This window comes from Tachysurus fulvidraco, chromosome 14 (genome assembly GCF_022655615.1).
Source record: "Tachysurus fulvidraco isolate hzauxx_2018 chromosome 14, HZAU_PFXX_2.0, whole genome shotgun sequence".
In the NCBI taxonomy this organism is placed as follows: Eukaryota; Metazoa; Chordata; class Actinopteri; order Siluriformes; family Bagridae; genus Tachysurus; species Tachysurus fulvidraco.
Window position 1 is genome coordinate 8,579,163 of NC_062531.1, and position 14,539 is coordinate 8,593,701.

At 37.2% G+C, this 14,539-nt stretch overlaps 1 protein-coding gene across 1 annotated transcript; it reads right to left on the reverse strand.

Annotated features, from left to right (window-relative positions):
- Positions 1 to 8,589: 8,589 nt before the first annotated feature.
- tcf15 (transcription factor 15) lies at positions 8,590 to 10,338 on the reverse strand. Its single transcript, XM_027166575.2, has 2 exons — positions 9,629 to 10,338; positions 8,590 to 9,009 (listed from the first exon to the last, which is right to left on the reverse strand). Exons 1-2 carry the CDS (start codon positions 10,109 to 10,111, stop codon positions 8,944 to 8,946), a joined length of 549 nt encoding a protein of 182 aa, XP_027022376.1. The 5' UTR covers positions 10,112 to 10,338; the 3' UTR covers positions 8,590 to 8,943.
- Positions 10,339 to 14,539: the final 4,201 nt, after the last annotated feature.

A 14,539-nucleotide genomic window follows, 5' to 3' on the forward strand; every position in this document is an offset into this window, starting at 1 on the left:
CACACACACACACACACACACACACACACACACACACACACACACACACACACACACACTACAGAGGAACGCCCTGATCAGTTCCTTCAGCCTACTCAAGCAGCCCTTCCACAGCTGGGAGACTTTCCCATGTGAAAACATAGTAACTAGGATGAACATACACTGACATAAGCACACACACACACACACACACACAAAATAAATATTAATAGACAAGTTTGTCTATTAAACATATTAAGTTATGGGTTTTGTGTGTGTGTGTGTGTGTGTGTGTGTGTGTGTGTGTGTGTGTGTGTGTGTGTGTGTGTGTGTGTGTGTGTGTGTGTGTGTGTGTGTGTGTGTGTGTGTGTTTTCACAGCAGAATGCTCTGAACTTATGTTATTGTATATTTTGGAGCAAGACATGATGCTTAAATGGATGAAAAGTGATGAGAATGATGGCTGGCCGTCTTTCTCCACCCTCTTGCTGCGTGTCTCAATTGTTCGATTGTTTTCTTTCGGAAGCTTTATCCGCACGACACCATGGCTGACTCCTCACCTCATGGATACGACTGCTGGTACTTAATGTTTGGGTGGGTCACGTCTCCACGCCGCCGGCTTTAAGAGCTGATCACAGCACACAGTTTGCATTGTACCGCATATTTTAGGGAATTCCTCTACCACTTCCCCACCCCAACACATAGCACAAACAATGTGTGTGTGTGTGTGTGTGTGTGTGTGTGTGTGTGTGTGTGTGTGTGTGTGTGTGTGTGTGTGTGTGTGTGTGTGTGTGTGTGTGTGTGTGCGTGTGTGTGTGTGTGTGTGTGCGCGTGTGTGTGTACAGTATATGTGTGTCTGTGTGTCTGTGTGAAACATGAGAGAGACATGGCAATAACAAAGTTTAATGCTTTTTCTTTCGAATCTTTTTCCCCTATTTGTGTCTCAGAGGAAATAAAGAATATCCTGGAAAAAACGGAAGCAAGGAATATCCAAAACCTCCTTTTGGAAGAGAGAAAAGTACAGTATGCGTCTGTAAGTCATTAGTATCTATGACGTGCAGGTTGACTGAATGGCCATCTCCCTGGTCACTGGGTGTCTGAAATATGCATGTGTGTATGTGTGTGTCTGCATGTTTCATGCATTGGGAGGATATGATTAAAATATTATTCCCACTCCTGCAATTTGTCCAAAATCTTTTTAGCAAACTCAGCCATGGAGCTGATCTTTTCTTGAAGAAAACATTCATTCAGGGGTTATAGGTCTGTGTATGCATATGTGTGCATGTGCGAGTGTGTGTGTGTGTGTGTGTGTGTGTGTGTGTGTGTGTGTGTGTGTGTGTGTGTGTGTGTGTGTGTGTGTGTGTGTGTGTGTGTGTGTGTCTGTGTGTGTGTGTGTGTCTGTGTGTCTGTGTGTCTGTGTGTGTCTGTGTCTGTGTTGTGCTGTACATTTGTCTCTTATTTTTTTCCTTTACTCCTCAGTTAGAAGTGAAGCAAAGACTTTTACACGAGGTTTTTACAAATCTTTCTTTAACCGTTCCCTCCAAGGACCAAATGATCATAATGAATACGGGAATATTCTGGATTATCCGGAATGAAAACTGGGTATATGATAATTGCTTGAAAATTGATTTAACAATAGAGTAGGGGATTCTGGTTTTGTTCCATGTTTTTATAAAGGTTTTCCCTTTTTTCCTTTTTTATAAAGGATTTTTCCCAGATAGTATTTTCTTTCTTAGGTTGCAGCTGTTGCTATTACTTCCAACACACATACAGTATCTCATAAATCTAGTAAGATTCTAGATGATAAGCTAAAATTTTCTTATCACATTACATCAACAAATAGATTATGCACATTCCATCTTCAACCTCAACTTCAACCTCTTTCGATTACAGAAGCCGCCAGTATTCTCATATACTGGTTGTTTCTAACCATGGTTCATGCAGGTCTTCATTGGTCTCTTTAGGTTACTCTAACACATTTCACATTACATTACAGACCATAAGGCCATTGTCACAACATTGAGCTTGGATCAGCAACTAATCTCTAGTTTTTAACTTTATGGCTATTGGTATATTCTTCTTTGAGATCTATCCACACTCATCACCTTCTTTTAGTGTCCATGTTATTGTATATGGAATGAGATTCTCCCTTTGTCCAAACAGCCCAGCGATTACACTACTGTTACTTCTACTGGTATAAAGATATATCGTTTACCTCTTCAGATCATAACTAGTAGAGTGCCTCTTAATGATTACATCACTCAAACATTTTATGTATTTTATGTTATGAATCTCTGAGTACTATCATTGCAACCTCAGTGCAACCTCAGAGCATCTCCCAAATAAACTAAAACTAAACTAAACTAAACTAAAAGCAAGAATTAAAGCATCCATTTTGTACATCTGTACTTTTTAATATTAAACAGTATGTTACACAGACCATTACACAGTAAAATGATTGTGTGATGACAGGTGAGAGATGATTCTAGTATACAGACTAGGTATGATGCTAATCATACATTAAGCTAATATATGAGGCTAATGTTAGCCTCTTGCTCCAGCTAGACATTTATTCTGAGGCCCCCCAAATCCATGTCAAATGATGTTGAATTTATTGGTTTAAGTTGCATGCATCCTAAATTTCAGGCTTAGAGGAATACAACTGCAGTCCTTATCCAGTAATATGTTATTTTCTGGACATACTCTATTGTTTTTCTCTGTACAGGGCAATTCCCACTATGCACTACTTTAGAAAACCATAGTCCAGAGGGACAGAAAGGGAGGGAAGGAAAGAGAGAGTAAATGTAGTGAAAAGCCCAAAAGTATTAGGTCTAATTTGTCTGGAATTCTCTCTCTATCTCTCTCCAGTGTCTCCATTAATTTCTTCCTGTGCCATCAACCTGTCTAGTGAATTTGTTGTTCAAAAAAGAAAACGGATGCTCGTCTTCTTCTTTCACCCCCTTCTCTTTTTTTCATTCACTCGTTTGCCTGGTTTTGGCTTCTGGGAGCTATCCATCTGCTGAGTCTGCCGGATGATGTCAAGACTGGAGTTGACCCACAGCAAGGTGTGTGTGTGTATGTGTGTCTGTCTATCTATGTGATGGTGGTGAGGGGGATGTCCGTGGTGGGGTCAGACACGTCTGTTTTGTTTTCCGGTGTGTCTCAAACGTCTTCCTGCAGAAAAGCAACCTTGGGGAGCAATCTAGGATCGGATGCGTGGGCCAGCATTACACCCACACAGATATACTAACCCACACACACTTACACATCACCAGCACTCATGCCCCCACACATACCAGGGAAACAGGAAGAAGGAAGACCCTCAATATTCCTTTCCATTTTATAGTAATGAAGTTTCCATGCATAAGACTTAGGAGTTTATCCACAATCATTTCTTCCACAATCATTTAGTATGGCTGTGTGTGTGTGTGTGTGTGTGTGTGTGTGTGTGTGTGTGTGTGTGTGTGTGTGTGTGTGTGTGTGTGTGTGTGTGTGTGTGTGTGTGTGTGTGTGTGTGTGTGTGGGTGTGTGGGTGTGGGTGTGGGTTGGTGGGTGGGTGGCCATGGGTGTGTCCAGTCTTGCTGGAAACAGTTCCTGTTAGATTCTAGTGAAGGAAGATCTCCTCGGACTTGGGCATAATTAAACAGCAGTTCAGATTTTAGTAAATAAGAGACTGAGACAGTCAGAGACTGAAGTGTGTGATGCTATTTTAACTGTTTGTACCTCATAAACTCAATAAAACACAAATATAACACTTAGGATGCTTTGCATTTGCTCTTAGTGTCACAAGTAGTATGATTTATGATGGGTCTTGCCACCTGTAAAATGGGTATTTCAATAGGCCGTCCTTAGTACATGATAAATGTAAAAAAAAAAAAAAAAAAAAAAAACCTAGTTTTGTTAACATTTGCCAAGCAAATGAGTGAATTAAATAGAGCATTGCTACAGGGCAAGAGACATTAGGCCAGTTTTTTTAAGTAGCTGAATGAATGAAGTCATTTGCACTTGTCTTTATTTGTCAATTAAAAATAAATATACATATACATTTAATCTGTTCAGACTCTTTGTCACTTGTCATAAGAGGTAACATGAATCTTCAATACAAAACAATACAAAACATAATCATCTCAAACTGTCTTATGCAGAAATTTAAATCTCATGTCTAAGCTACGACTAATGCAATACTTGTACCTGTCTCTGCTACAGGCATGTGGTATTATGTCTGAGTATTATTTTGTTGAGCTGGGATTCATTATTCATCTTAACAATAACAGCTTTATCTTTGTCAGCCTCACAGTGGATGTGAAATCTATTTCAGGATCATTAGGTATAAGGCAGAGATGCTCCTTGGATGAGATACCAGTTTATCAGCAGGTACCATCATCACTGCATTTGTATCCAGGTTAGAGATCTGAATAGAATCCCACCTTCACTCAGGCAGGGAGTAAAAAAATATTGTTTTTGGGTCCTTCTAGAGAAGCTCAAAGGCTTTTGGTTCCCTTTTATTCCATAAACTCAAAAAGCTTATTTTATTTAATTTTTCTGTTTTGTAAACAAAGGTGTTCAAATCTTATATACCAAAAAAGGACAATTGTCTATTCAGCAAAAGTTTCTCTGCATTTTCTCTAGGTAGATACAGCCAAGTGAGTTCACTGAATTTTGCAGTCATTTATTTAAGAATAATTATAATTATAATTATAAAGTATATATGGAGTGACACAACTGAGTTTTGCTTTTTGAGTGGGACCATTTTGTGTGGAAAGATATCTTACTCCAGGATCCTGTTCATTCATCTTCATTGAGCACCTTGTCAGTGTTGTGGTGTATCTGGAGCTCATCCTGAGCACAGTGTGAATAAGACCAGAGATTGCACACACATTCACACACAATTATTTACACATGCTTTTGGACAATGGGAGGAAACCAGAGAAACCCAAGGAAACCCAGGCAGACATGGGCAGAACATCTATACAAACAGTAGCCTGTGCTTATTATCACACCATGGACCTTGGAGCTGAGTGGCATCAACCCTACAAACTGCCTTCCAAGATTCCAGCTTAAGCATGACTCATAACGTTTTTTTTAATGCCTGCTTGTATGTGGTTTTTGAAAGCCTGTGTTTTTCATAAGATACATGATTGACATATTGCCAAAAGAGCATGTCTTGCGGGACAAAGCATGTGCCCTGTTTACTGTAGCTGAGCCAAGGTGCTGTCACATTCCCCAATAACTACTCGGCATCCTTTAATTACATCAAACATTGCACTTAATCGTGTTCCGCCTTCTGTCCAAGCTTTACCTCCTTCCTTTGATTCTGATAAATGTGGAATAATTACTGTAGACAATGGGCACTAAACATATGTCAAGGGACATTAGGTTGAACTGATGCAACCTCTAAGATTTATCAGGAATTGTTGGAAAAGTGCCATCTCCACCCCAGGCTTTCTGTGTGCAGCAATCAAAAAATAAACATACACACACAATATACAACTTTATTGAAGCATTTACACTGGAGCTTCAGCATTCTTGGCTTGGCTTGTGTTCATATAACTTGAGATTAAAGTACCAAAATCCGCTCTGCCACATGCTATATTTCCTGGTTGAGCTTTTCATGTGCAAAGGCTAGAATGCAATGTTTCTAACCCAACTACAGTATGTAAACTAGTCCTGATATTAATTATTAACTTCTGAACAAAACATGATGGGACACATTGTTATAGAACAATAATCCAAGATGAGGTGGTGTTTTATTCTTCTATATACTGTACCACAGCAGTTTGCCAAGAATTACCATTTTAATTTCTTAATGAAAAACACATCATGGATTTTATTTATTTAAAGTTCAGTTTATTGTTGTGGAACATCAGTTTTTATACAATCTATCATGTATAAACAGTTGTTCTTTTAAATGCATCTTTTTTCTTCTCTCTAGAAGTAAATAAGACAAAATCTCAGCTTGTCGCATTTTTGAGAAACCGGAAAGAGCAGTGTCATGCAGACTTTCCCCTGTCTGAAATCGTACTGACTGTTACAATGTACAGACACTGGAGACTTCACAAAACGTTAAATATGTAATTGGACAGAAAGCATCACCATATTGGTGATATGTTTTTAAACACTTGCATACATTATGTGAAGCATCCACCATACATGTCCCTGTGAATGAGTTTATAATACAGAAATATCAACATTTTATGTGAATTACCACCAGAACTTTTGTCAGTGTCATACTTCATATTTTACGCTTTTAATTGTTAGTAAATTAACGCTTGAACACTACTCTTATTTTGAAGGATTTTGATGAGGTTGTTTGAACAGAGAAGGGAAATCATGGGTTACAGGGTGTGTTGTGGATGTTGTGGTAACTCATTTAATAGCTTTTTATTTCCATTTTCAAGATTTCTCTTTTTATATTATATTAACAGTATCTCTATGCATTTCTAGAACCATACAGCAGGTATTTTCTATAAATATTTTCAATGTAGCACTGTATCTGTTTCATTATATTGGAAAAAATATCTCTTGAAAAATTGTTTTTATATTCGCACTTAATTTGGGACTTTTATTTTCCTATGCCAAGGTTAAACACATAGAGAGTCAACACTGTTAAAAGTGCAACCCTGGCATAAATCATGGTTGTGCTTATTACCAAACAGTTTTCCAAAAAAGGTTATCTTTTTGGGAAGCTACAGTCGATACGGTAAATATGTCATGAGTCAGAGGATGCTGAGACATTTTTTGTCTTAGTCAGAAGAGTGAAAGGGTCACAGTGGATAAAAGTTACTGTAGGTGGTTGTGTTTGTGTGTGTGTGTGTGTGTGTGTGTGTGTGTGTGTGTGTGTGTGTGTGTGTGTGTGTGTGTGTGTGTGTGTGTGTGTGTGTGTGTGTGTGTGTGTTTTTCTTTCATTTTATGCTGAATACATTAGTAAAAAAAAGTGTAGCTTTCTTTTTTGGTTAAAGGTAAATTTATGTGTGTGTACAGCAGTAATTAGCCGCATTAATATTTTATAATTAATAAATCAGTTTACACATACTACACATTCTAGATCTTTGAGAATCAATTTATAAAAGTAAATGCAAAATGAAACAAAACAGTAAAATATTACTATCCATTATCTGAGTGATTAGATGTTTTTCCATGATGTTTTTCGAATTGAGTTCTATCTATTTATGATTTTACTATTTATAAACTCACATCAAACACAGCAGTTCAGTGACCCTTGTCAGTCATCCAAAATCCCCCATTTTTATTCTTGCGTTGGTTCCAAGAGCTCTCACTCTTTTTGGGTACACATATATTTCCCTTCTCACACAACCCCTTTTCCTCTCCACCTCTTTGTGCTTTCTCTGCTCCCTCCTTCATTCCTTCTGACCCCACTGGTGATTTATACAACTTGCAGACACACAGCTGTGTCAAGGTCCCCACAATGACTAAGGGGTACTATTCACCATGACTAATCCATCCCAGACTTCAAAAAGCAGAGTGAAAGAGAGAAGAGAGAGGAAAAGCATCAAAGCTTGAGATATACACTAAAATACACTGGTGCTCAGGAGCTTATACTGCCGTTACATTATAGGCTATACTTTACAAAAACTGTAAAGGGGAGAGGGGGGTGCTAAGGTAAAAGCAGGGCAAATAGGATGGTAACATCAATACAGAGGGTTTAAGCCAACACCTACTTGTTTTTAAAGGACTTTTTGGATTTAGTCATCTATTAAGATATTCACTAATTGAGTGAGCATATATATTGCACTGATATATATCAGTAAGTGAATTTATGTAAACTAGAGCATCTTGTTAATATTTACTTTTGTGTGGGACTGGATCATTGGCTCCTTTTGTTTCTCTGAGTTCCTCAACAAAGCCTGTGGGTGTTTTGCTGGACCAGGCAGGCAGTTTTAAAGCTGCCAGTCGTAGTGCCCCATACAAAGGAAGCCTAAGTGTTCGTTTCCTGTTTTTCACCTTTGTGCCCACTGCTATTGAAAAGATAAAAGGAGCTTGTTCTCTTCCAGAGCCGCCACCACTAAAAAGCGCTTTCCGTGTTAGGACAGCAAGCATCAGGGGAAATCCCTTTAGTTCTTTTAATGAGTGCAAGAAATAGAAATCCTCATGATACCTTTGTTTATGTAGGCTATGCATTCCTATAAAGGTGTACAAAGAAATGTTGTAGATTGAAATGTTAAAATGTTTATATGCATAAATATGCTATAAAGAATAAAAGAGACATAAATCAGTCTCTTTGGGTATCATGTGATGTCAAGAAAATGTGCAAAAATAAATAAATAAATAAATAAATAAATAAATAACATGAGGTCAGCTAATTGAAGTCTGCTGAAATTCAGTAACATTCAAATGGCTGTAAATACAATTATATTAATTCATTGCATAGGACTTACTGCACAGCACTTAATAATAGGAAAATCCATAGAAACTGTCTATTATAGCAGAAGAAATATAAGCCATGGATAAATAAATATGAAAACAAAAGCTGTTTGAATACCACACAAGTTAAATAGCAATCAATATGTTGATCACTTCCTAAGTTATTGTTATGTTGCCGTGTTACATCCATACATGTCATTAATCATGCAATGAAACCATGCACGCTGAAATCTGATAAAAATATACTTTATTCATTGTGGGATTCACACAATTTTTGTAGAAAAATCTATAAATTCTCTTTAGAACAACACAAAAGTTTATGCACTGCATGAAAAGTTCAAATACATGAAAGAAATCAATAAAGAGCTGTCTTTTGAATCTCTTACGAGTCCTTGAGTCTCTGCGTGCTCCAGCGCAAGCTCTCGGTGCGCCTCTCCTCGTGCGCCTCTCTCTCTCTCTCTCTCTCTCTCTCTCTCTCTCTCTCTCTCTCTCTCTCTCTCTCTCTCTCTCTCTCTCTCGTGCTCTCTGTTTTCCTCTCTTTTTTCTCCATGCTCCCTGAGTTTCTCCACCTTCTCTTCAACCGGCTACCGGCGGCTCATGCGCAGGGCACTGATTCCCCGCATTCTGAGACAATCTTTACCGTCCTTTACCTGCAAATAACATGAGCATGACTTTAGAATGTGTAACACGACATTTGTATTCATGCAAATTATTATTGTTGTTGTTGATGATGATGATGATGATGATGATGATGATGATGATAAGAAGAAGAAGAAGAAGAAGAAGAAGAAGAAGAAGAAGAAGAAGATGATGATGATGATGATAATAATTATTATTATTATCATTATTATTATTATTGTGGCTAAATGTGGCTTTCTCTTTAAATGACAACTGTGACTGACTTCATGTGTTATAACAATATATAATAATAACAAAGTGTCTAAATGAAACTTTATACCAATAACTGAGCTATCACGCAAACATTATCGTGCCTATTGGGTCAGTTACAAAGTTGCAGAAATGACATATCTAGATTACACATTTAACGTTTGTTCATATGGCTTCCCATGGAAAAATATTAAATTAATAGTTTTAATTAGAATTTCCAAAGATTTAAATAATATGTCCATGTTTCGATCTAGTCAAAATGGTTAGAATTATAGTACAATTATAGTACAACAATGTGAGGTAAATAAACAGAGGGTTATTATTTTAGCCCTTCTGTGAATAAACAAGTCAATAGTGCATTTAAACACAGTGTTTCCTTACTCCTTTTCTCTGGTTACTGAGGCAGAAGGTGCAGATGGTTCGTGGTTGCTTGCCTCCGGTTTCTCCCTGTACGCTGCAACCGGCGCTTAAACACGGCTGCGCGTCCTCGCCGCTGTCTCCTATGAGCAGCACGTTTGCCAGGTGGGAAATGTAGCTGGAAGCAAGACGCAGAGTTTCGATCTTGGAGAGCTTCCTGTCCACCGGCTCCGTGGGTATGAGAGTCCGTAATGCCGTGAAGGCGGTGTTGACGCTTTGCGTTCGGTCGCGTTCCCGCGCGTTAGCCGCGTTCCTCTGTTTAACGATAAGCACGCCGCCCACAGACGGTTTGCGCGCCACTCGCCGCCGCTTCTCCGAGCAGCAGCCGTAACTCTGCTCCGAGCTGCCGTCGCTCTCACTGCGCGTCTCATCGTCCTCAGACAGCATGCTGTGGTCCGGGTACGCGAGGTGAGTCGCCATCGGCCGCAGCATGGCAAACGCCATCATTAAAACGGATTTGTTCTACTATTAAACCTAATGTAAAGTATCCACGGTGTCCAAGAAACAGAAGACGTCAGTAGCCTTTAGGCTGTCTTTCATGCACTAGCTACACAAACTTTGTGCAAAATCAGAGCTCGGTGTGTTTTCAGCTAGACATGAACATTTATCCTTCTTATCAGTTTCCTCTAGTACATTCCGTGTAACGCGCAGCTGCTGTCAGTGTGTCACAGCGCACAGTCTTATAGACAGAGGGGAGGAGCCGTGACCAAGCATACAAATAAACACACTGCCGAACTAACACATAAAATAACAATGATCATTTAAAGAGCTTTATCACAGAGCATTATTTAGTGTTCAAGTTTTGGCCAAATAATAATAATAATAATAATAATAATAATAATAATAATAATAATAATAATAATAGTAACAATCATAATAACAATAATAATTGTTATTATTGTTATTATTATTGTTACTATTATTATTATCATTATTATTATTGCTGTTGTTGTTGTTTTATTGTTGTCGTTGTTATTATTGTTGTTATTATTATTGTTGTTGTTCTTGTTCTACTACTTACAAGTCCTTAGCCCTTTCTTTGTTTTATGTAGCACCATGATGCTGGAGAAACGTTGTCTCATTTCACTATGTACTGCAACAGCTATATATGGTTGAAATGACAATAAAAACTTCTTGACTCTTGACTCTTGTTGTTATCATCTCATCCTTACACTATAAACACTTTGAATAATAAAGAACGAATACACATTTTGCTCAAGAGACGTGGACCAAGGGCATAGACAAACCTGCTAATTAGAAAACGTTTGGTATCCATTTGGAAAAGCTAACTTTTGGTGTGAAGCTGTAGTCGTGAATGTTTAGCGCATCATTGCGCTGTTGGGCCATTTGACGCGTTAGTGTCACCTCCAAAAGTTTGTACCCCCTCACAAATCATAATGCTCCACAAATCAGCTATTTCAGCAGCAGCAACGTCCACATAGATAGATAGATAGATAGATAGATAGATAGATAGATAGATAGATAGATAGATAGATAGATAGATAGATAGATAGATAGATAGATAGATAGATAGATAGATACTGACATGCACCATGCAGTTAGATGATACAGTTTGCTTACATTTATAGAACATTTTATTAGCTTGAGGAGCGTCACACGGTTATCATGCTGCAGTATGGACCATATTTCAGGCCCGTTCTTATCTCTACATCTGCCTGTCTGATTTACAAATAGGTAAACACACTGACCAATGAAGTGTTTTTTTTTTTTCGAATTTATTGTAAATATTTTATTCTCACGAACAATTCTCTTTAATGTTCAGACACACTATGCTACTGCAGCCCCGCAGCGCCGTTTACCTTCCCTCAGTGACAGCAGCGTGGACAAGACCTGCAGGAGGGCATCTCTCTCTCTCTCTCTCTCTCTCTCTCTCTCTCTCTCTCTCTCTCTCTCTCTCTCTGTTTCTTTCTGTCGGTTTCTGTCTTTCTCTCTCTCTCTCTCTCTCTCTCTCTCTCTCTCTCCATCTCTCTTTCTACATCTCAACAATTTATAAAACTATTAGCCCACAATATCACAAAACTTTCAGGCACACAGACCCAAATATTTGATAGAAACAGATTTATTTCCATTATTAGTTTTTTCCCTGCATTGTATTAATATAGATTATTTTCTATATTATTGTATTAGTGAGATTCACAAACTTTTTTTTTGCCAGGGAACCCAGTAGTCAAGATGTATTTTATAAACATTATTTAAATTTGTGGAAAACTATTTTAGTTATTTCTTTGTAGACAAAGAGCTTTTTATTTCTGACTTTCCAAAACGTCAAATCCAAAATGATATTAATTGCAAATTATTGGGGTTTGGATTAAGCTCATTCAATTAAAAGGGACCAGCTAAACAGGCTAAAAAAAACTGTAATAAATATCACAACTTTGGTTTAAACCACTGACTCAACAGAAAAAAGTTACAGACAGACTGCATTTTTTTTTTTTTTTTTTTTTTTTTTTTTTTTTTGATTCATGGACCTCTGGGGCCCTCGAACTCAATTGAGTTAAAGGCTTGCTGTATGATTCACTCATACAATTTCCCCCTGCCACTGCAGATACATGAGAGAAAGAGAGAGAGGATGGATGAGGAAAAGTCTATAAGATGTCTGAATCCCCATGAGGAATGAATGTGCTGCTATGACTAGGCTGATGTGACATGATTGTAGGCTCACATGCTGTTTCTCAATAGAAATGAATGACTAAAAGCTCTGACCTATGCCTTTTCAACTTTAGCCTCTCTCAGCTTGTGTGCTTCAGATGTAAGGTCATTTCTTCAGGTCAAATATAAAGCTATTTTGGTGGGTTTTATAATATTTAACATATTACTTTTGCACTGACATTGCATCACTTAATATAACTATACACAATGTTGTGTTAAAGTGAATAAAATAAATAATGGAAATTAAATTAATCGGAATCAGTTTGCACTGATTTTTTTTTTAGCACACTTTTATAAGAAGCAGATTTTTTTTATTATATTAATAATGAGATTATTATACATTATATTATACTCTCTCTCTCTCTCTCTCTATATATATATATATATATATATATATATATATATATATATATATATATATATATATATATAATTCTAAATAAGTATTTGTAACATATATAATACTTAATATAATTAGAATGATACAGAGCTTTTCTATTACAAAGTCTACATTAACTCTAACATAATTAGTTTTAATTCTTAATTCTAACATAGCATGTTAAATATTTATTAATTGATATATACATATGACATTTTACAGTAATTGAGTTATCAGCATTTAAATACATTGTCTGTTTCTGTATATAAATCTTAACAAAAATAATAATAATAAAAAGTTAAACTCTAAAAGAACTCTTTTTCTAAAATTTCAGGAGGCACATTAATGATGGCATAAATGAAATTGCAGTGTTTTTATATGACCTTTAAAATCACAGTTTTACAGTATTGTGTCAAAAAAGAGCCCTTAATATCCAGAATTTCTTTATTACTTTGATATGAATGTTAAACAGGTTCAGTGAAATGTAAAGTATTGGTTCTTTCCACAAACCATTATATCATTTAGCAGTTCAGATAATCCAAATTATAAGTATTAAGACTTTTAAAGCATTATAATGAGATATTATGTGAGTATTTTACTTTTACTATAAATGTAGCAGTTTATACATAAGAGCTACAGGTTGCAGACTGAGCATAAAATGATTACTTAAATTTTAATACACCACTTTTATCACTGAAATAGTTGTATTTGACTTTTGAGCAAAAGTATGCTTATGAAACTTCTTATCTTATTTAGATAAGCAGAAGGAGAATTTTTGCCAGCATTTATCATAACCCAGACAAGGCTGTGTGCAAAATCCATCAGACGAGACTGCCTTGGCTTTCGATTGATAAAGTGCTACTGCAAATATAATTTGCATTCTCCCAAAGCATCAAGGGTCCAATTCTGCAAAGCTAAAACACACTCGCACGCATGCACTTGCTCCAGAGTCACTGCTCTGGGCCTTTTCTCCCAAAAGCACCATTGTGGAAGCTCTTAAGCTCACAGTTCAAAGTGATGCTCTCTCCAGTGGCTTGTGATGATTTTGGAGATACTGCACGTCTGAGAACCTAGGCTCCGGTCATTTCCGCTGGAAACCTTCCGCCATTCTGCATTCACCCATTTAATAAATTTTTCCAGCGTTTTTATTCATGTTGTCTTTTTTTTTTAGCAGATGACTTCCAGACAGAGACAAGGTCAAAGAGTTATTCCATGAGGTCTGTAGCATCTAATTCTCAACTAGCCTCTGATCCACAGGCTTTCAAAAAAGATAATGTAGACATTTTCCAGTATGTGCAAGGAGGGCCCCAAAGCAGTATGGAGAAGTTGTCAGTCATCCGGCATGCCTACATATTAACATATATAGAGACAGAGAGTTGTTCTGGCAGGCTTTATTTTTAGTTAATATTGACCATTATTTTTAGATAATGATGCGAATTAGAATTCTACACCTAGGTCAATTTGGGGTAGTACATGTTCCTGCTTTGATCCTGGGCACAAGATACTGCCTGTGTGCAATACATTCTCCCAGTGTCGATGTGCATTTTCTTCAGGGTTCTCTGGTTTCCTCCTACCTCCCAGGAGATGATTGGATATGCTAATTTGCCCCTAGGTGTGCATAACTGCAGAAATGTGATTGCACATGGTGCACCATATTCCTGGGATAGGTTTTGGATTCACCAAGAAATAACCAGGACAAAGTGAAAACTGAGAATAAATATATATAAATGCTGAGTTAATTTTTTCCCCATAAATTCTCTCCATATTACCTAAAGGTGTACTTTATAAAGCTTTGTTACGAAGGTAGACTACAGTCAAGTTTCTGC